At 61.4% G+C, this 18961-nt stretch overlaps 1 protein-coding gene across 2 annotated transcripts; it reads left to right on the plus strand.

The window, feature by feature from the left end:
• The first annotated feature begins 235 nt into the window (after positions 1–235).
• Positions 236–13372, plus strand: RFLNA (refilin A). Of its 2 annotated transcripts, XM_021698659.1 has the most exons (3): positions 236–478; positions 10940–11049; positions 11908–13372. In XM_021698659.1, the coding sequence occupies exons 2-3, from the start codon at positions 10976–10978 to the stop codon at positions 12236–12238; spliced, it is 405 nt and encodes a 134-aa protein (XP_021554334.1). In that variant the 5' UTR covers positions 236–478; positions 10940–10975; the 3' UTR covers positions 12239–13372. The 2 variants fall into 2 exon arrangements, with proteins under 2 accessions (XP_021554334.1, XP_021554333.1); XM_021698658.1 differs by lacking the exon at positions 236–478 and having other exon boundaries at positions 10866–11049.
• The last annotated feature ends 5589 nt before the right edge of the window (positions 13373–18961 follow it).

Genomic DNA, 18961 nt, shown 5'->3' on the forward strand with positions numbered 1-18961 from the left:
GGCGTGCCTGGGGGAGGCTGGAATCCCAGGGCAGGAGACTCAACAGTTTTCTCTGCCCCCCGAACTTAGTGGGGCCTTCAGGTGGATTTGGGTGGGCACCCAGCTTGGCGCCTGGACCGAGCCAGAGTGGCCCCAGGCCGGTCGGAGCAAAGTGGGTGGGATCCAGCACCTTCCTGACTTGAGAAATGACAAGATGAAATTGGGAGGTCGCTAACGATCCCAGTGGCATTCCGCCCCCCCCCCCCCATTCTTGCCTGCTCTCTGCACGTCTTAACATCTTTTCTGCCAAGTGTATGTGCTGGCCCAGCTCCAGCCCGACTCCGCTTTCCTGGGGCCCCAGCGATGCTCACCCGGCACCTCACAGGGCACAAAATGCCTCCCCCCAGCTGAAAACCCTCCCAACAGCAGGAGGAACGCTTGCCTTGCCTCAAGCCTCACGACATGAGTTTCACTTGGGCCTCCCTTGCTCCTTAGTCCGGTGAGTCCCAAACTTGCCTGGGCCTTGGCATCTCCCGGAGATTTCTTTGAACAGTACCCATGCCCACCTCCCAGCAGACATCCACGTTTTGTTGGTAAAGACTGTGACCTGAGCGCCAGGATTTTTAAAACCTCCCTAGATGATCTGACGTGCAGCCCAGTTTGGGAACTATTATCTTAGACCAAAATCACACGGTGAATTTGAGCATTGGGCTGGGGGTGTGTGGGGGGGAGCATTGAGGACTTGTAGGGGTGACAGAGGCTGTTTGCAGGAGAATCAATCCTGCGGTATGAATGCACCAGCTTTCCTGCAAGAGGGGCTCGGACTTGGCACGGCTGCTTGGGGGGTATTTGTGCTGTGCATGTGGGGAGTAAATCCGGTGTCCAACGGGACAGGGCTTAGAAAGGGACAGGGAGCCAGTTCCTTCCCCTTTAGTCTTTGGATGACCCAGAGTCCTCCTTAAAGAGGGTTTTCTGGAAGCTTTCTCTGCCAGCCAGGCCAGCCAGGCCAGCCAGGGGCAGCCATAAGAACTGTGTGCCTGGCTTCCTTGTCTTGGCTGTTCTGGTTGATTTTATTTTTTTTTCCCCTTCCCTGCTAACTAGCTGCCAGGTACGGAACTGTGCTGTCCCTGATCTTTTAATTTGGCTTGAAGGCAAAACCTGGGGCTATTTCCGCCCAGGTGATTCTCTGGGGCGTTTAGACAGCCCTTCCCCCAGGCCAGAAACTCTCCTAACCCCTTGACATACATCGGCTCCTTTGCTTTCCACAGTATCCCAATGAAGTAAGCACCCTTATTATCCCATTTTCCAGAGGGCCAAGTGAAGCAGGGGTTAGCGACTTACCCAAGGTCACTCTGTTGTTGGTAAGTGGCCTTGCTGGGATGGAACCCAGGGAATATGGATCCTGAGTCTTTACACTTAAACTTTCTATTATCCTGCCTTTCACTCTGTAGCTAATTAACTACCTTGTGTAGGTTTATTATTATTTTTTTCAATCCAAAAACAAAATGCCTGGGAACCTATGGGGTTTTGAGATGCTGCTTTTAATAAAAAGAGAGGAAATGGTTGCCGCGGGCAACCTCTTCTCGGGCCCCTGGGCCTGCAGCTGGGGCCCCGCCCACCTAACCCACAGGGCACCCCACCTCCTGGTGAACTCCCGACGTTTAACAGCACCCTGCTCACTGCTGATTCACCCAGCATGCTTTCCAGGTGCAGACTTAGGCAGGTTATCCGCCGCCCATCTCGCACGTCTCTGGGGAGACGGACAGGAACCCGTCCCGCATCTTGGAGCCGATGGTGTCAAATGCCCAAGCGGAGGCTGGTGGCCTGTGGGACCCGGTTTCCTCTGGCATCCCCTTTGGTGCCATGCGCCAGACCATATGGGTCTGGGTGTCAGCCTGGTTTGCACGGGCTGTTCTGACACCCGGTTCCCGGCCCTGCTACTGCAGCCAGGGGCGCGAGCTGCGAGTGCTGTCCCCAGTCCCTAGCTGGTGAGGTCCTCACCAGCTCGTGCCCCTGCTCAGTATGCTGGACACGAATGTTAAATTTGCTCACGCTTCATTTCATCACCGAGGTCCTGTTCCCCACCCCTCGCTTTGTGTCAGGAGGCTCACTCATGGGCTGCACAATGCCCCATTGACGCTGGGTGTCTGGCTGGCGGCAAGACTGCCTCCGCCCAAGCGGGCAGAGGCACTGGGGCCGGGCTGGGTGTGAACGCGCCTCCCCACCCCGCCTTCACCGTGGGTTTTCCTCGCTCACTCGTTGGAGCAAGGAGAGTCATGTTCCTGGCGAGTCCCAAGTCAAATGACGAGGTCGGAACCAGTCATTCGTCCCACAGTACTTACTGGGCACCTACTGTGCGCTGTGCACTGTTTTGGACGGCGGGCCACATAGCACTGAACAAGATGTGCAGGGTCCCCGCCCTCATGGAACTGGTGTTCTAGTGGGGGCGACAGAGGTCACCAACTTAGATGGGACACCATACCAGCTGGCTTGAGAAGTGTTCTTAAAAGGTTGGGTAAGGATGCGATGCCATAGCGGGGTGGTGGGGAAAGTGGTGGTTAACAGAAACCAGGACGAAGTGAGTGCGTGGACGTGATGGCGCTAAGACTAAAGTGTGTGACAGTCCAAGAGGACGGCAAGTGCAAAAGTCCTGAGGTGGGAGCAAGCTAGGTGTGTTCGAGGAGCCGAGAGGAGGCCGACAGAGGCCAAAGCGGGGACTTGTGGGCCAAGCTGAGGCCAGAAAGTAAAATTCCCTCTGGTCTTTTAAACATGTACTTCTGACTATTTTATTTTTATCTTTCGAAAGGCATCCTGAGCCCCCACAGCCCCTTGAGTTAGAGACTCAAGTCAGACTTGACTGAGAGAGGTGTCGTGAGGAATGGGGTCCGTGCGGGACTGGCCCCATGCGGGCGCCCTGCTCCCCTGCAGGACAGAGGGACAGCCAAGGTGCCCGGGGGCCGGGAGGGCTCGCCTGTCAGCTGCACTCCGCCCACAAACGAACCAGGCCAGGTGAGGGACACAGCGTGAGCAAGACTTGCGCCATCCGTCCGTGCCGCCTGCGAGCTCCCGGGGCCGGGACTGCTCGCTCGAGGTCGAGCAGACCCCCGATGTCCGCCCTCCCGCCTCCCGGGCCTGCCCGGCCAAGCTGTGGGGACGGAGGGACGCTGTGGGGAGAGGGACAGGCTGCCTGTGAGGGAGAGGGGTGTGTGCAGCAGAGACCGCTAACAGGGATAGTTCGGGGAACTTAGGCCAGCCCCGTCTTAGGCCCTCAGGGAGGCCGCAGACGGCACCGGGGGTCTCAGGCCGTGCTCTCTGGGCGCGTGTCTGAGAGAATAGCCACCACTTGGGCGGGGGGGAGATGTGGGCAGATCTGGAGTCTGTGGGGGTGACGGTCTGGGCTGGAACCCACTCAGATGTGGAGATGGGGTTCTCTTGCCCCGGGCTCTGTCCGTAGCCGGTGGCCTGGGCTCCGTCACACATGGCTTCTGTCACCCCATCCGGGCTCCCGGGACTGTTTCTATGTTGAATGGGCTTCTGAGCAGCACGCCTGAGAATTTCCCTAAGGATGAGGTGCTGCTTCCCTGGACCCGGATTCTGGGAGGAGCCATGTGGGCCCGGTGTAGGGAGAACCAGCGGTGGGGAGTGAGAGGTCTGTGCCCCATCCTGGGAAATTTCCCGGGGCTGCCCAGCCCTTTGAGAACACCCATGGTCACGGCCGCCTCCTGGGAGCTGGGCTGTCGCCGCTCCCCCTCCCCGCCAGGAGTGCTGGATTTTCTCAGTCCTGTTTCTGGACCGTGAGGGTGATAACCAAGGATCACAGAGGGAGGTAGGGATTTCGGGAGTTAGTGCCCGGAGTTGGGAAGGATGAAAGGATGGAAAGAGGAATGAATGCATGCATAAATGGACAGATGGGTAGGTGGATGGATGGATAGATATGTATGAATGGACCAATGGATGGATGGACAGATGGATGAATGGACCAATGGATGGATGGACAGATGGATGAATGGACAGATGGATGGATGGACAAATGGGTGGATAGACCAATGGACAGGTGGATGGATGAATGGACAGACAGACTGAGGAGACAGAGGTCAGTCCCCATGGCCCCCTGGCAGGCTCATCGGTGTGTCCCTGACTAGTGAAGGTGTCTGAGCGAGCTCAGGTGGAAGAGAGCCAGGTGCGTCAGGCCAAGGTGGGAGGAGCCCGTTTGCAGAAAGGGGGGTTGGGAGGAGGGACGGGAGAAGAGCCAGAAACACTGGCGCCTCCATTCAGCCCTTGTGTGCTTGACCCTGGATGAATTGGCCTCCAGCAAAGTCTCGGTGGTGGGCTCACCTGTCTGAGAAGCTCCAGTTGTATCTTTCGAGTGGAAAGGAGACAAAGAGGCCCGCCCCCCTCCCAGGTGCTCTGGAGAGGGGCCAGCGAGCAGGAACCACCTTCCTGGGAAAACCGGCCTTCACTGGCTGGCAGGACCTTGCAGGTGCCCACCCGAGCTCCCTGGGGCTGTGCAGCCAAGTCACGAAATGGGGGCTTAGAACAACAGACATGCCTTCTCTCAGTTCTGGAGCCAGGAGTCTGAAGTCAAGGCCTCAGGAGGGCCAGGCTCCCTCCAAAGGCTCCAGGGGGGTGGATCTATCCCGTGTGTTCTGGCTTCTGGGGGTGGCTGGCAATCCTTGGGGTCAGCCTCTGCCCCATCCTCGTGTGGCCGTCTTCCCTGCATGTGTCCCACAGTTTCCCCGCTTATAAGGACACCAGTCAGTGGATGTAGGGCCCACTCATACCCAGTAGGACCTCATGTTTGCAAAGACCCTCTTTCCCAGGCCAACCTGCCACGCACCGTCCGGCTGGCTTGGGTCTATCTGGCCGCCTGTCACAAGGAGCAGGCTGGTCCTTGAGCCCTTGCCTCCAAGCTGATGTTGGTGTTTGCTTAGTTTTCCTGCTTTGGGTGTCAGACCTCGGGCCTGTGGGGTGAGTGCTGGGCCCGTGACGCTTTGTGGCTCTCCAGGGAGACTCCGTGCGGGGACTCCTGGGCTCCCCCCGCCGGGCCTGTTCAGCTCCACGGTGGTGCCATGTTGGGGGAGGACAGTGAGCCTAAGGAACCCCCTCCCCACTGCTCTGGGATTTGTCCCATGGCCCCAGGCCCTATCGTAAGAAGAGTGGGAACTCTTGAATGTCTCCTTCTTGGATTACTTTCCTCATGGGTGAAGGTCACAGTCAACAAATGCCAAATGCACCCCGAAGATAATCCACTTTAATTTGGATAGCCGCAAAAGCTGTTGCTGGCTGCCAAGGTCAGTGACCTGGAGGAAAGGCCATTCTAGCCGTTGCAGAGGTTCCACGTGGCTTTGGTGAGGACACCTCTCCACCGAGTCAGTGGAGGGGGCGTCTCCCTAGCGGTCTCTCTCTTTCTGCAGGAGCAGCAGGGGGCTCTGGACCCCCCCTCCTGTCACACGCCCTCCATGGTTGGGGCTGGTTGCTCCCTGCTGGAACGGAGAGCTCACGGCCGCCGTGCGTCCCCTGGGTTGGGCACAGACACCACTGGGCTGTCCCTCCGTGTCCCTGGCGGCCAGGCTGGGACCCCTGGGCAGGCTGGGCTGTCACCCCGAGACACGGAACTCTCACAACAGAGCAGTTACCTTCCTTTGCCGTCCTGTGGGCCGTGCCTGGTTCGGCCGCCAGGAGGCGGGGCTCCGAAGCACCCCTGTGTGTTTGTACTTCCAGCCAGCGCCTATTTATCCTCACCCGGCGGCTCCTGGGAAGGCCCATGAATCACAGGCCGAGGCAGGTGGGGCCTCCGGACCCCGCTCCCTCTGGGGCCCGCCCTGGGCCCCCCACCTCACCCCCAGCCTGCCCAGGAGACCAGAGAGCCGGCCTGCTCCCCCAGACTACAACAGGGCCCTCCCAGCTGGGAGCCTCCCTCTGGGGTGCAGAGGGCCTGGGGGTGGTCTCCGCTCGTCTGTGCGTGGGACTTGCTCGTTCCTCCCCTGCCCCTGCTTCCCAGAGCTGCAAGGGCATCCAGATCCCCCTAGGTCACTGGCCAGTCCCACGGGGTAGGTCTCACAAATGGCACGACCTTATCATATAGGTGGCTGGGCGGCTGCCGGCGTGTTCTCTTCAGGACGGAACAAGAATCCAGGCATCGGCGGGGGCGGTGAGCTGTCCGGGGCTGTCTCTGCTCCAGGTAGGCCCGTGGCCGGCGGAGCAGGTGCAGGGGCATTCGGGCCCCCGCCCCCGCTCCGGCGGCCCCCAGCCTGGTGACCCCCACCAGAACGTGACCCAGTCTTGGAGGAGCTCCTGTTCCAGGGCGGTTGGAAAGTCCTTCCAGGGCCAATGCTGTGTTTTCTTGGCTGTGAGAGGTGCTTCCCTTGCCCGCTCTCCAGGCTGGCTGGGTTCCATGGGGCTGGCACTACCATTTTGATGTTAAAATAACCCTGCATCCAGAAAGACTCAGCTCTGAGCTTCCGGACGGGCCCGTGGCTGCCAGGGAGGCCGAGCACCGCGTGGCCGCCGCCGCCTTCCCCCTGCGCCTGTCCCTGGAGCCCCGCAGGGCTGTCCTGGGCCCTTGGCGGTGACTTCCGGAGCTGTCTCGCCACCCAGGCCCACTGGACGCCAGCCTGCGTCTGGGTTTTTGCTGGCTTCCCATATCTCTCGCACAGCACTTCCAGTTTGGGTAGATTTTAGATGTTTTTCCACTGGGGCCTTTGGAAAACGGTGCCCAGAGCTCCAGCTTCCCAGCCCAGCCTGTGAAGCGAGTCTTGTCTCCTCTCCTGGTAGCCAGTCAGGGAGCGAAGTCCGGCCGGGATGCGGCTGCTCCCATGGGGCGCTCGGGGAGGTGCCAGAAGGTCTGGCAGTTTCTTTATCCTGGGTCAACCCCAGGGGATTGTGCCGCTCAGCTCTGCAACAGCACGGAAGGCTCTGCCCCTCAGAGCCGTCCTCCCTGCTCCCTAGCTTGGGAGTTATTCTTTCGGGGTGGGGGGAGAGCAGGGTGGGGTGATGAAAACCAGCATCAGGCTTCCTCTCTCTCTCTCCAGCCGTTCCACCGATCTGGACAGAAGAAACATCTCCAGAAACCTTAGTCCCCTCACATGCCTGCATCATTCTGTTTTCTTCTATAGCCAGTCATGCCCTCTTGAACAAGAGGCACCCTGGAAGGCACTGTGCCTCATCCCACCCACACAGGGTCTGGCACACAGTAGGTGTTCAGCCCACAGCAGGTGCTCAGCAAACAGTAGGTGCTCGGCAAACATTAGGTGCTCTGCAAACACTTGTACACCTTTGGGGAAATGCCACCCTTTAGATAATGCCTTTGGGGAGAGAGCATTATTTTGATAAACATCAAATCGTGGAGTTTTATAGGTGGGGTCAGTTGGTGTAACCAGATGAGCCACGGAAGATGCCAGAAGTGCTTCAGTCTGGTCACTGTCCTCCTACCCCTTTAAATTCAGTCTCCTGAAAGTGTGTGCTTGCTTCTGGAAGTGTTGTCTCAAAGCTCACAAGGGTGTGGGCTATGTGGCTTCGCTGCTCTCCAGGGAGGCCTCCCCTCCCTTGGACCTTCACAGGAAGGAGGCCTCCTGTTACAAGCCAGTTTGTATACAGGGCTTGCTCTGTGCCAGGTCCTGCCCCACACATTTGCAGGCTCTGTGGCCTGTCACCCACCCCGGAGGCCAGGAGGCTGCTGGCCAGAGGGGGGCTGCCCGCCCCGAGTCCTCCAGGGCACGGATGGCTTCCTAGTGCTGCTGGAACAGACCGCCCCATGGTGGCTTAAAGTGGCACGTATTTATTATCTTACAGCTCCAAAAGTCAGAAATCTGAAGTGGGTCTTGCAGGCTAAAATCAAGGGTTTTGAAGACTGCGTTCCTCTGTGGAAGGTCGAGGGGAGAATCATGCCTTGTCTTTTTCACCTTCTAGAGGCTGCCTGCATCCCTTGGCTAGTGGCCCCTTCCCCCATCCTAAGGCAGCAGGGCAGTGTCTTCAATCTGACCGCAACCCCCTGCCTCCCTCGGATAAGGACGTCTATGAGCGATCACGCCAGGCCGCCGGCTAGCCCAGGGTCCCCTCCCCATCTCAAGATCCCTAACCTAACCACATCACAGTCCCGGAGATTAGGGCACGCACATCTTTGGGGCATTATTCCACCTGCCGCACCCAGGAAGGAGACAGCAGTTGGCCCTTTGTGGGCCACTCACTCTGTAAATGCCAGCGAGATGTGGGGCCACCTTGAGGACAGCTACTGGGGGCTTTGGGGGACCTCCTCCTCCTTCTCCAAGCCTCCGATCCTTTCTCCCTGTGGCCCTTGGCTCTTGTTCTGGGGACACTGTGCTTGGCTGGGGAGGGGCTGCTGGTGATCCTGTCTGTAGGCTGACCCCAGACAGGCTTGGGCCCGGCCCTGGCCTACCGAGTCGGTGGGGGCGTCTTTGCACGTGAGAGTTCTCGCCTCTCAACAGTGCAGGGGCCGTGAGGTGCCCAGCCCTGGGTTAGACAGCCCATCAGGTCCTGAACGTTATGGAGCTCCTGGTCTGGGGGTGACAGACACACAAAGGGGTCGCTGCACCGGACCAGGGGAGAAGGAACCAGAAGGACGTTCCCGGTGCAGGAAGCAGCATTAGCTGAGGCACAGAGGCAGCGGCGGTGTGGCCGAGGGCATGAGGGACACGTGGGCAGAGGCCAGTCCCACGCGTGCGAGAGGCAGCTGAGGAGTGGGAGTTGAGGGCATGGACTCTGGGACCAGACCCTAGGGTTCAAATCCTAGTTCTGCCTCTTCCTAGCTGTGTGGCCTCAGGCAAGTTACTTGGTCGCTCTGGGCCTCTGTTTCAGCATCTATAAAACGGGGAAGCTAATAGCAGCTCTCTCCGGTCGAATGAGTGAATGCGTGGAGAGTGCCCAGGCCAGTGCCTGGTGCCGTCAGAGCTCAAAAAGCATGGGCTGCTGGGATTTATCCTCATCCCGGTGAAGACCAGGAGGACCTGGGTGGGGAGGGGACAGGTCCAGGAAATCTCAGGTCGATGAACAGTCAGGTCTTGGTCTGCGTATGATTCCTCATCTTGTCCGATCCGGGGGGTGGGGGCTGGCCTGGAGGCTGAGCCCTTGCGCTTGTGTCTTAGGACCCTCCAGAAAACTGGGTAAAATGAATATCCTTTAGAACAGTATTGTCCAAGAGAACTTCGTGCGGTAGCGGGAATGTTCTAGATCCGCACCGATGGTACAGAAACCACGACTTCACGCGGCTGCTGAGCCCTTCAAGTGCAGCCGGGGCGACTGGAATTTGTCATTTGTTCAGTGGTACTCAGGTTACACTGCGATCATCCCGTGCAGCTAGTGGCTACCGGCAGGGACAGGGCAGCCCGAGAGCAGCGTCCCCAGAGGTGGGGGCTGCAGGAGACGCGTGGAAAGACTTCCTCTGGATGGTAAGATGTAGGAGCGTAGTTTACAGGCAACCCCAGACTTCGGGGACAGGACGGTGTTGAAGGAAAAAGGAAGAGGAGTCCGTTCCGAAGATGAAGGGCATTGGGAGTGTGGGTGGCAAGTGGACACAGCAGGAGCTGAGGAGTGGGCAGTGACGGGGGGCGTCTGGGGGCTGGGCCTCGTCTGTGTCCCACGGCCCCGTGCGTCTCAGCTGGTGGAGCGGGGTGGGCAGGGCTGGGGTCGGGGTGCTGTCTGGGGCTGAGGTGACCCCTCAGGGGCCTGATTGGGTGGCGTTCCAGGAAACGTGAAAGTGCAGGCCCCGTGACCTGTGGGGCCAGAGTTCACTCCACTCCACCCTTCAGATCACACCTCAAGGGTCACTTCCACAGGGAGGCCCTCCAGGATTCCCCAACGGTCAGTCCCCCCCACAGCCCACCCAGCACCAGCCCAGTGACCACAGCCCTCACCGCAGTTGGAATTTTAGGCCTTGAGGGGTCCTGTGAAGACCAGCGGAGGATTCAGGCAGCAAGCCGCAGTCTGGATCCCAGGAGAGCACACAGGGGCTCCGTAAATGAACGGAATGGGAGGCCCACCGCCAGTCCCCTGAGCTCACTGAGCGCTCGCTGAGGGCACATGGAGTCACAGCAGAGGCCGGCCGGGGGGGTGGCCCCGCGTGGGACACCTGCTGTCAGACCGGCTAGTGACGCGAGGCGACCCTGCGTCACAAACATCCCCAGGCCGTGCTGTACTGAAAGCAGAGGTGTCTTTCTGGCTCTCACTCGGCGTTCGTTGTGGCTTGACCAGGACGTTGAGACCCGGGCCATCTGCCTTCCCGAGGAACCGAGGGTCTCAGGCTGGCGAAGAGCTCAGCGATGGGGGACCTCACCCCGGCGCGAGACATTGGGCCCGGCGGTGTCACGTGCCCCTCGCCCCCGGGGCCTGGGGGTGGGTTCCCGCCCCACAAGCAAAGGCAGAGCGCGGGCGCTCGTGGCCGATGGGCTGGTAGCCACCCTGGAGGTGAGACAGGAGGCAGGGCTCAGACGGAGCGGCTCCCGGTCCTTGCCCGGCTCAGGTGTCCCCACCTCCTGAGGACGTTTGTGCCGCTGTGTCCCTCCTCCCGGAGCGGGGGCCCTCTCGGCCGGCCTGAGACCCAGGCGTGCCCTCAGCCTTGGGCGGCACCAGGCAAGGTCAGGAGCCAAGGTGGTCTCAGTGCCCCGCAGGGCTCCCGACTACCCGCGTCACCACGGGGGCAGCCTGGGGGGCCTTGAGCTCAGGGTCCCAGGGCTCCAGGGCTCTGAGCCGGCTCCCGGGGCGTGCTGTGGGCTGGGGGTTGCAGGAAGAGGCCATTACCACAGCCTGGGAACTGGGGGGCAGGCTGGTGGGGGGGAGCCGAGGGCTCAGGGGGCTGTGCTGGGGGTGCTTCTTGATGGGCCCCACGAAGCAGGCTTCCAGACCAGGCCAGGGCTGGAAGGATGTGGGGCGGCCCTGTGCCCCGTGGGGAGCTGGGGCCACAGGGTCGAAGGGCTGTGTAACCCCATGTATGTGGCTCTCCTTACAGCCCCCTGCCCGCCCCCCGAACTCCCCAGCGCTTGAGATGAGGCCCCGGATGCTGCCTGTGTTCTTTGGGGAGAGCATTGAGGTGCACCCAGAGCCCACGCACGCGATCCGGTGAGTGGGGCTGCAGGGCGGGTGGGGGTGCGGCAGGCGCTGGTCCCGACGCCCCATGGGGAAGGGGGGCCAGGCTGTGGGCCCAGCAGGCTCTCCACCCCCCCAACCCCCGGGCAGCCCTCTGGTTGCTGCTCCCTGAGGAGGAAAAACCGAGGCTTGGCCAGCGATGAACTGATTCTAAGAGACGCTGACCCAAGGGGACCTTCTCTGTCTCTCTCCTGTGCTCCGGGTCTGCACCGGGCCATTTCCCCCCTGCCCTTCTTCCCAAATCTGGCTGATTTTATTTTAATCCAACCTTCCAGAAAGTTTGCACAATGATCAGCCCTCACACACCTCACGTAGCTCCCTCCGTTAAACAGATTCACTGCTTCTTTACATTTTGTCCTGTTTGCTTGAACATCTGCGCGCTCTCTCCTTCCTAAACGAAACTTTTGTCTGAACCCCTGGAGACAGGCAGTTGGTGGCATCCCGACCTCTAGCCCCTAATACTCTGGCGCCCCTCCCGAGAGCGGGGACATACATCCTCTCGTGTAGTGACACCACCCCCGCCCCCCGCATCCCCACGGCACAGATTTCGTCCGCTGCCCCCACATGTCCTTTCACGGCAGATTTCTAGCCCGACTCAGGATCCGCCCGAGTCACGGGCCGCGTCCAGTCCCACCTCTTTAGTGTCCAGCAAGCGGGCACGCTCCCTCTGCCGTTTGGCCCTGACAGCTTGGGAGAGCCCAGGCCATTCTGATCGGTGGTGCCCTGCCCACGTTCACGGAGCCCCGCCCCCCAGACGGCGCGGGGGGGGGGGCAGCGGGCGGCCCCCATCCCGGGCTCACCCTGCCTCCCCCGCCCCCCCACCCTCCCCAGCTGCAACTCGGAGGTCAAGTACGCCTCGGAGAAGCACTTCCGGGACAACGTCTTCTACGCGCCCGTGCCCACGGTCACGGCCTACAGCGAGACGATCGTGGCGGCGCCCAACTGCACGTGGCGCAACTACCGTAGCCAGCTGACGCTGGAGCCGCGGCCCCGGGCCCTGCACTTCTGCAGCACCACCATCATCTTCCCCAAGCACGCCAGGAACACTTTCCGGACCACCCTGCACTGCAGCCTGGGCCGGTCCAGCCGCTGGTTCACCTCCAGCGTGCACCTCCAGCTGTGCGGGCACCCCCGCCTCCTGGGGCCCGCGGCGGCGCTCTGACGGGGCGGGGCCGCCCCCCCACCAGTGACCTTGGACTGGGGGGGCCCAAGGACGGAGTCCGCGGCTCCGCCTGGAGCCGGGGCAGGAGGGAGGTGGGGGAGGCCCGTCGCAGTGTGGCGGACTCCATAAACACGTCTCTTTTATTAGCTCGGAATCGGGGGAGGCCGCGCAGGCATGGCGCTCTGAAGATGCGGTGGGTGGTGGCCCGCCCCAGGCTCCTGGCCGGAGAGGGAAGCCAGGCGTCGGTGGCGCGCCCGTGGAGCCCAGAGCAGCCTTGGCCGGAGGGCTGCTGCAGCCCCTCCAGACCCCCGGCCACCCCGTCTGTCCGGGGCTGCCGGCCTGGCTCCCAGGCCGTGGGCCAGGGAAGGGGGGGGTGCCACCCCAGACACCCACACTCCTGGGAAGAGCTGTCTCCAAAGTGGGCCCTTCACCGGCGCGTGGCTCGGCGAGTGGCCCAGGCTGAGCGACTGGGGCGCCGTTGAGCCGGGAGGCTGGGCACAGGCCAGCCGCTGAAGCCAGGGCTCGTGCTGGTGAAGACCTTGCCCGAGTGGCTCCCGTGTCCTGTGCCCCCAGGGACGCAGATTGAGGGCACAGCCCGCCTAAATGGAGGCCTGGGAGCTCTGCGGCCAGAGCCTCACCCCCAGGGCATCCCTGCCAACCTCTGTCCGCGCAACCCCAGCCGGAGCAAGACTCTCAGCCCGGAGCCTCTGTGCCAGGTGTCAAGGGGAGGCGTCGAAGCTCTCAGAATGTCCGCCGTCACTTGCGTGAGGGTCCGGGCTCAGCTGTCGGCTTAAAGAGATACTATGGGGGTTTCTGCATGTGGTGATGCCACACGGGCCGCAGGGCTCACCTGGCGTGTGATGCTGGGACGCGCCAGGGCCTAGGGACCATGATCTGGTGCCCCAGGAGCCCCCAGTGTGGCCTGAACGGACCCGGCGGGTAGGGGGCTGCCCCGCCACTCCCTTGGTCATCCCCCACAATGGGGGTGAGAGAAGCAACTCCGAGCTCACGTCCAGGAGAGGCAGAGTGCCTGATATATTTTTATAGATCTACACAGACGGTGCATGTTCTCTCCACAGTCTGATTAACAAATAACTTAAGAACCTGACTGATCATCTTAATAAAATGTGCAAACCCAAAGAGGCTCCCCCTTCTGTGTTTCTGAGCCCCTCAGATCCCATGGGATGGGGGACAGGTTTTCATAGGCCCCTGTACTCTGTGACTATCCCTCTTCTTCCCACTTAGGCTTAGCTTCAGGGAACCCCGCCTCCGCTCAGCCTCTCCTCTGCTCACAGGGAACAGGGAGGTGCTCAGAAGGCTCAGAACCCTGTACCCCACCCTCTTAGCCCCAGTGGGCACGGCTTCACCCAAGAGCTGGTGAATAAATGCAGAGACCCAGGCCCCACCATGGGATTCGGGTCTGGGGGTGGTTCCAAAGGATCCTGGGAATCTGCATTTTTTGGTACCCAAATGCTTTGTGCCCAGCCTCTCAGCCCCCTGCACTGATAGCCCCCCAACCCCTCCCCTGAGAAGGGCCCCAGCTGCCTCTGCAGAGAAGGTCGTCCCAACCCCTGTTACAACTTCTCTCCACCTTGTCCACGTCTTCGGAGCGGCCCCTGGGGCCCCGGGTTGTGAGTGCTATTAGGGAGACACTCGACAGCCACGGGACACTGTCCCCTGGGAATTGCAAAGTCAGACTGGAATTTGCCCCCCCCCGGCCTCTGGAGTTGGTGGGCTGAGCAGTGGGGTGTGTTTTGACATAGAGGCTTTTTGCAGGGGACAGATCCCTCATTCGAGGGGGTGGGTCGCAGGAGTACAATGGGCAGGGTCATTTGTGGCCTCCTGATGCCGGGCCCTGAGCCTGCCGGTGTGTCAGATGGCATAATTGTAAAGCTGTCCTAGCTGACTCCTTCAGCACCCGGTATGCTCCCGATGCTGGAAGAAACACCCCATGTGGTTTCACTCTGGTCAGCCGTACCTGCTGAGATGGCGCACTCCTGTATCTCCATTTTACAGAGGAGTAAGGCACAGAGAGGTTAAGTAACTTGCCTGAGGTCACACAGCGAGTGGGAGGCAGGGCCAGGGTCGTACCTGACCTTGATCTCCTCCCACTTGGAGGAAGAATGGGTTGGGCTTCTGGACCTGTGCAGTTATGATGCGATGAATCCAGCGACCTTGGGGGTGCCCCTGGGGCCGCCCTTCAAGAAGGAACTTCCGAGGTGCACAGGTAGCTGACAGCCTCCAGCTGCAGCTTTCTGGCCCCTGCCTGGGCCCCGCAGCCCACAGAGGCCTTGGGAGTCTTCCTCAAAGTGACCGAAGCCTGTCCTTGACCCTCCTGGTTTTCACCCCCTGGCCCCACCCTGCTAGAGACCATCCTCCATCAAAGGCAGGTGGCCAAGTGGGCCCCGCAGCATGAGTCCTCGCCCTCGGGGGACTGAGACGATGTCTTTCCCTTCTCTTTCCGGGCGTCACCTCCGTCCCAGCCAGGTCTCCCAGACAGAGAGCACAGCAAGTTGGAGTCCCTGACTGCTCCCTGTCTCCAGGGGGCTGTGTGAGGCCCAGCCTGGGAGGAGGAGAAAGTGGGGAGCAAGGGCAGCTGCCCAGAAGTCCCCCAAGCACACCCTGGTTTTCCTGGGAACTCAGAAGACCTGGAGGCCAAGCAGAAGAGATGCCAGATTCATCTAGATCCTTGGGATTTCCACCCCCCAAATAAAGAGACCGGAGCGCAGTGCCCCCTATGCCCAGGCTCAGGCTGCGACCTGCCTGGCCCTGCTCGCGCCCCGGACCTAGACGCACTAGGAAGCCCCCGGGGGGCAGATGTCACTCACGTAGTCCCCCGGGGCGCAGGAGACCACACTGGGGACAGGCCCCGTGGCTGGAAAAAGGGCACGTCATTAACATCTCTAAGCATCTGCCAGATGGGCACTCGCTCTCACCTCCCAGGCTGTGGGAGGTGAGAATTGGCGCTTGTCGAGCCTCTGCTGCAGCTGACCCGGCCGGGAGCCTTCCTGGGGGCAGGGCAGGGCCTCCTTCACCCGCGCCCGGCAGAAGCCCCTCACGTGGGCCCGCTCTGGCCCCAAACACCCCTCCTGACCCTCTGCTGCGGTCACTCCTGCCATCTCCGGGTTCACACCCAAGAGCCTCGAATCAAACTCAGCAGCCCCCTCCCCCCACACAGGTGTCCCCATCCTCTGGACGCAGTGCTGTCCCCTTCTCCCCAGAGTGGCGGTGACAAGAGCAGCTAGTGAGGCCTCGGAGCACTCGCTCCATCTGCAGGCCGCCTGGCCCCTTCATCCTCACGGGGACCCTGGGAGGTCACTGGAGAGAAGTCCTAGTGCGGAAGTCCTCACGGGGACCCGGCCGCTGGTCTGTCATACGGCCGCCAAGCCCCCGGGCTCCCCAGAGGATCCATCGACACGATGGCCCTCCTTAGCCTTCTCGAGGACAGGGTGGCCAGGGAGCCCTCCCCCCAGCAGCTGGCCATCCCTTTACTCCCCAGACATGCAAATCAGAGCCCCTTGCATTTTCTATCAAACCCTCTTTCTCTGTTCCTTGCCTGGTGGCCCTGTCTGAGTCCCGCACAGGTGAGGGAACAGGGTCTCTGCAAGAGAACGACAATGACCACACCACCCCCTTTTACAGAGGTGGTGACTGAGGCACAGAGGGTTCAAATGGCTGGCTCAGGGTCACACAGCCGTTAAGTGGCTGGTGAAGGTGGAGCCCTCGCCTGCCCCGACCCACTCTCCGGGCAAGGGGGGGCTCTGTCCTGCCTTTCTCTGCTGTGCCACCCCCATCCTGGCCCCCCACTGGTCTCAGAGGCTTCTCTCTCTTTCAATCCATCCAACACGCTTGCAAGTCCATGTCACCCCAATTTCAGAAAACCAGCAAATTACCTTGTTGGGCCCCCACACTGACTTGCATGTGGCCACCTTGGGCTCCCAAATGTCCCTGTCTGGTCTCCCCTCCCAGCCTTGGCCCACACAGGCTCCCTCCATTCAGACCATCCTCCCCTCTCCTGCCCTCCCAAGAGCTACCACCTCCAGGAAGCCACCCTGACTGCTCCAGTTCGGTTATCACAGTGTCTGCGTCCCCCAGCCCCAAGAGGGCTTGATCTGAGCCAAGCCCAGTGCCTTGGGGACTGGTCTGTCCCTGCCCTCCCTGTGGGCGATGGCTCTCTAGGCTGGGCCTCCTCCTACCACATGAGCCCCGACAGGAGACCTCCGGCCAGACAGAGGGAGGAGCCAGGTTCTCAGCCAGGGTCGAGCTCCGACCTTAGGCACCCACCCCTGCCACCGTCCTGAGGGCTGCAGACCACCCCATCAGAAACACTGGGCTGTTTGCTGAGAACACAGATTCTCAGGCTGAATCCTAGACCTACAGATTCACATTCATATTCTCTAGTCCGGGCCCAAGAATGTGCATTTAGCCAACTTCCCAATGTCCCAAGACACGCGGACCTTTGCCAACCACTGTCCTTCACTTTACAGACCATATGCTGGTTTCCTATTAGATCAGCTCCTCACAGAGTCCGTTCAACCCAACACTGTCGCCCGGGGAGCTCAGTCAGCAACAGGGCAGGAGGGAAAAACAAGAGCTCTGTCCTTGAGGGGTTCTGTCCGATTCGGGACACGGGTAGCTCACAGTGTGTTATCAGAGACCCGGAGGGGAGAGAAGATGGTGAGGTAGGAGATCTTAGAAGAGGCACTGTCCCAGCTGGGTTTTGAAGTGTGTGTAGGAGTTTTCCGGGGAGATGAGGGTCCAGGGAACAGCACAGGCCTCCGTCTCAAAGATGGAACAGTGAGAAAAGCAAACAAGACTGGGGTGGAATGAACTCTTCGGGGGTTAAGGACTGGTTGATCGAGGGTGGACAACAGGGTGGCCATGAGCTCTCCCTACACCCCCGTGTTGGGTCAGGGCCACTGGCCCGCAGAGGAAGACAGACAGAGCTGCTAGATGGTGTTGGCTCTGAGGCCACAGAGACGGGCAGGCGGAGAGGACCATGCGCCCCCCCTCCCAGATCACTCTGGTCTAACTGCGGCTGAGGGAGGTGCCACAGGATCCTGGGTGGCACCAGCCTGTGTGGCTCAACCCTGGTGGCTGGTGTGGCCAACACAGGCTGACCCATCCTGGATTCCACATGGGGGCTGGCCTACGCCCCGAGTGGAGGAGGGAGGCCCTAGCCAGGACAGGACCCTTTGGTGGCCCGACACTGCCACCTGCCTGCCGGCCTCAATACTACAGCCCAGGTGCCCGGCTGAACCCTGTGGGGGATGCACGAGGCCCACGGCCACTCACAATGTCCCCAAGGCTCCACAGAACGTCACCACCAGGCCAGGCTCCAGGCCTCTCTGCTCATCTCGCCTCATGCCACAGGCTGGCAGGAGAAACTTAGGGTGATACAGAGTGTCAGGGAGGCTGGGCAGAGTCCCTGGAGGACTTGGGCCCCTCCTCTAGCCCCACTCCTGGCGCCTCCCAGATACACACCCTGGGGAGGTGGGGTGCCGGCCAGCCGGGGGAACTGGGCAGCAGCAGTGTGGAGCTTGGGCAGGGGATGGCAATTTCTGCCTCCAGGGACCCTGGTTCTCTCTCCTCTGCCCACTCGAATCCCATGGGGTCTCTACAGTGCCAAGCGTAAGGCTGGAGTCTGGGGAGGGGCAGGAGCGCCCCGGACCCGCGGCCACCCTCGCTGGCGACACCTCATCGGAGCCTTGCCCGGCGGTTTCAAAACTGAATAAATGCTATCCCCTTGGCCAGACACATCGGCCTGTTAGCAAGCTGGCTGGGCCAGGCTGGGCTCCTCTCTGGGTATTTGGGGGTGTCTGTCCCTGGGGGGGCCAAGGGGCCAGCACCCCTGGGCCAAGAGCCTGAGGGACAGGGGCAGGGAGGATTCCAGGACCATGATGCCCAGGCTTAGCAGGATGCGCAGAAAGAGCCTACCCTGCGGAAGATTTTGGAAGCTTCACTTTTAGTCCTAGACCCCCGTGAGGGGCAGAGAGCCCACCTCCCGAACACCTCAGAGCTCCCAAGGGTCCCAGAGACCCAGGGCCGCCCCCAAGAGCAGACCCCGGACTGGGCATGGCAGCCGGCGGCCTTCCAGCCGTGTGCATCCCTGGCTGCCGGCTGTCCACACGTCGGGCAGGCTCTCTGCAGATGGGACTCTGCAGACAGAGCCCGAAAGGGACACAAGTCGGTGGCCCCTCAGCCCATAAGGGGGGCAGACCCTGGCTCTGCCAGGCTGCAGGTTCTCGGACTTCTGCTTGAGAAGGGGGTGGGCATGAGGTCCACATTCGGGCCAGTGACGCGTGGCGGTGGCTGATAGGTGGCTATTTGGCTCTTGGCTGCAGGGGGCCCTGAGGCCAGGCCAGAGCGGCGGCGGGGGCTGGGGGGGGGGAGGGAGGAGCCCTTACCGGTGAACAGGCAGCGGGCACCCCCCGAGGGCCCACCGCACACACCTGCACACGTGCAGGGCGGGCAGACAGCATGGTGGGCAGTGAGACCTCCCGAACGCCCTTCCAGAATCAGGCACCCAGCCCGGCAGTGCGGGCTGAGATTTGCCCCAGGGACCCAGGACTGGGTGAGAGTCTGGAGGACACGGCACGGGCCAGGGTGGCAGACGAGGTGGCCGCAGGGGGGTAAGGAGCAGGCGAGGGCCAACAGCCTCTGTCCGTGGCCTGACAGCCGGGCCTCGCTCGTCAGGAACACGGGAGGCGAAGCGCAGGGCGC

The sequence above is a fragment of the Neomonachus schauinslandi genome, chromosome 14 (assembly GCF_002201575.2).
Source record: "Neomonachus schauinslandi chromosome 14, ASM220157v2, whole genome shotgun sequence".
Taxonomy (NCBI): domain Eukaryota; kingdom Metazoa; phylum Chordata; class Mammalia; order Carnivora; family Phocidae; genus Neomonachus; species Neomonachus schauinslandi.

Excerpts from the sequence above, each read along its gene's own strand:
- RFLNA (XM_021698658.1), top strand. The coding sequence starts at position 10,922 with ATGTGGCTCTCCTTACAGCCCCCTGCCCGCCCCCCGAACTCCCCAGCG. Across the intron at positions 11,050-11,907 it reads GAGCCCACGCACGCGATCCG|CTGCAACTCGGAGGTCAAGT; the intron begins GTGAGTGGGGCT and ends CACCCTCCCCAG.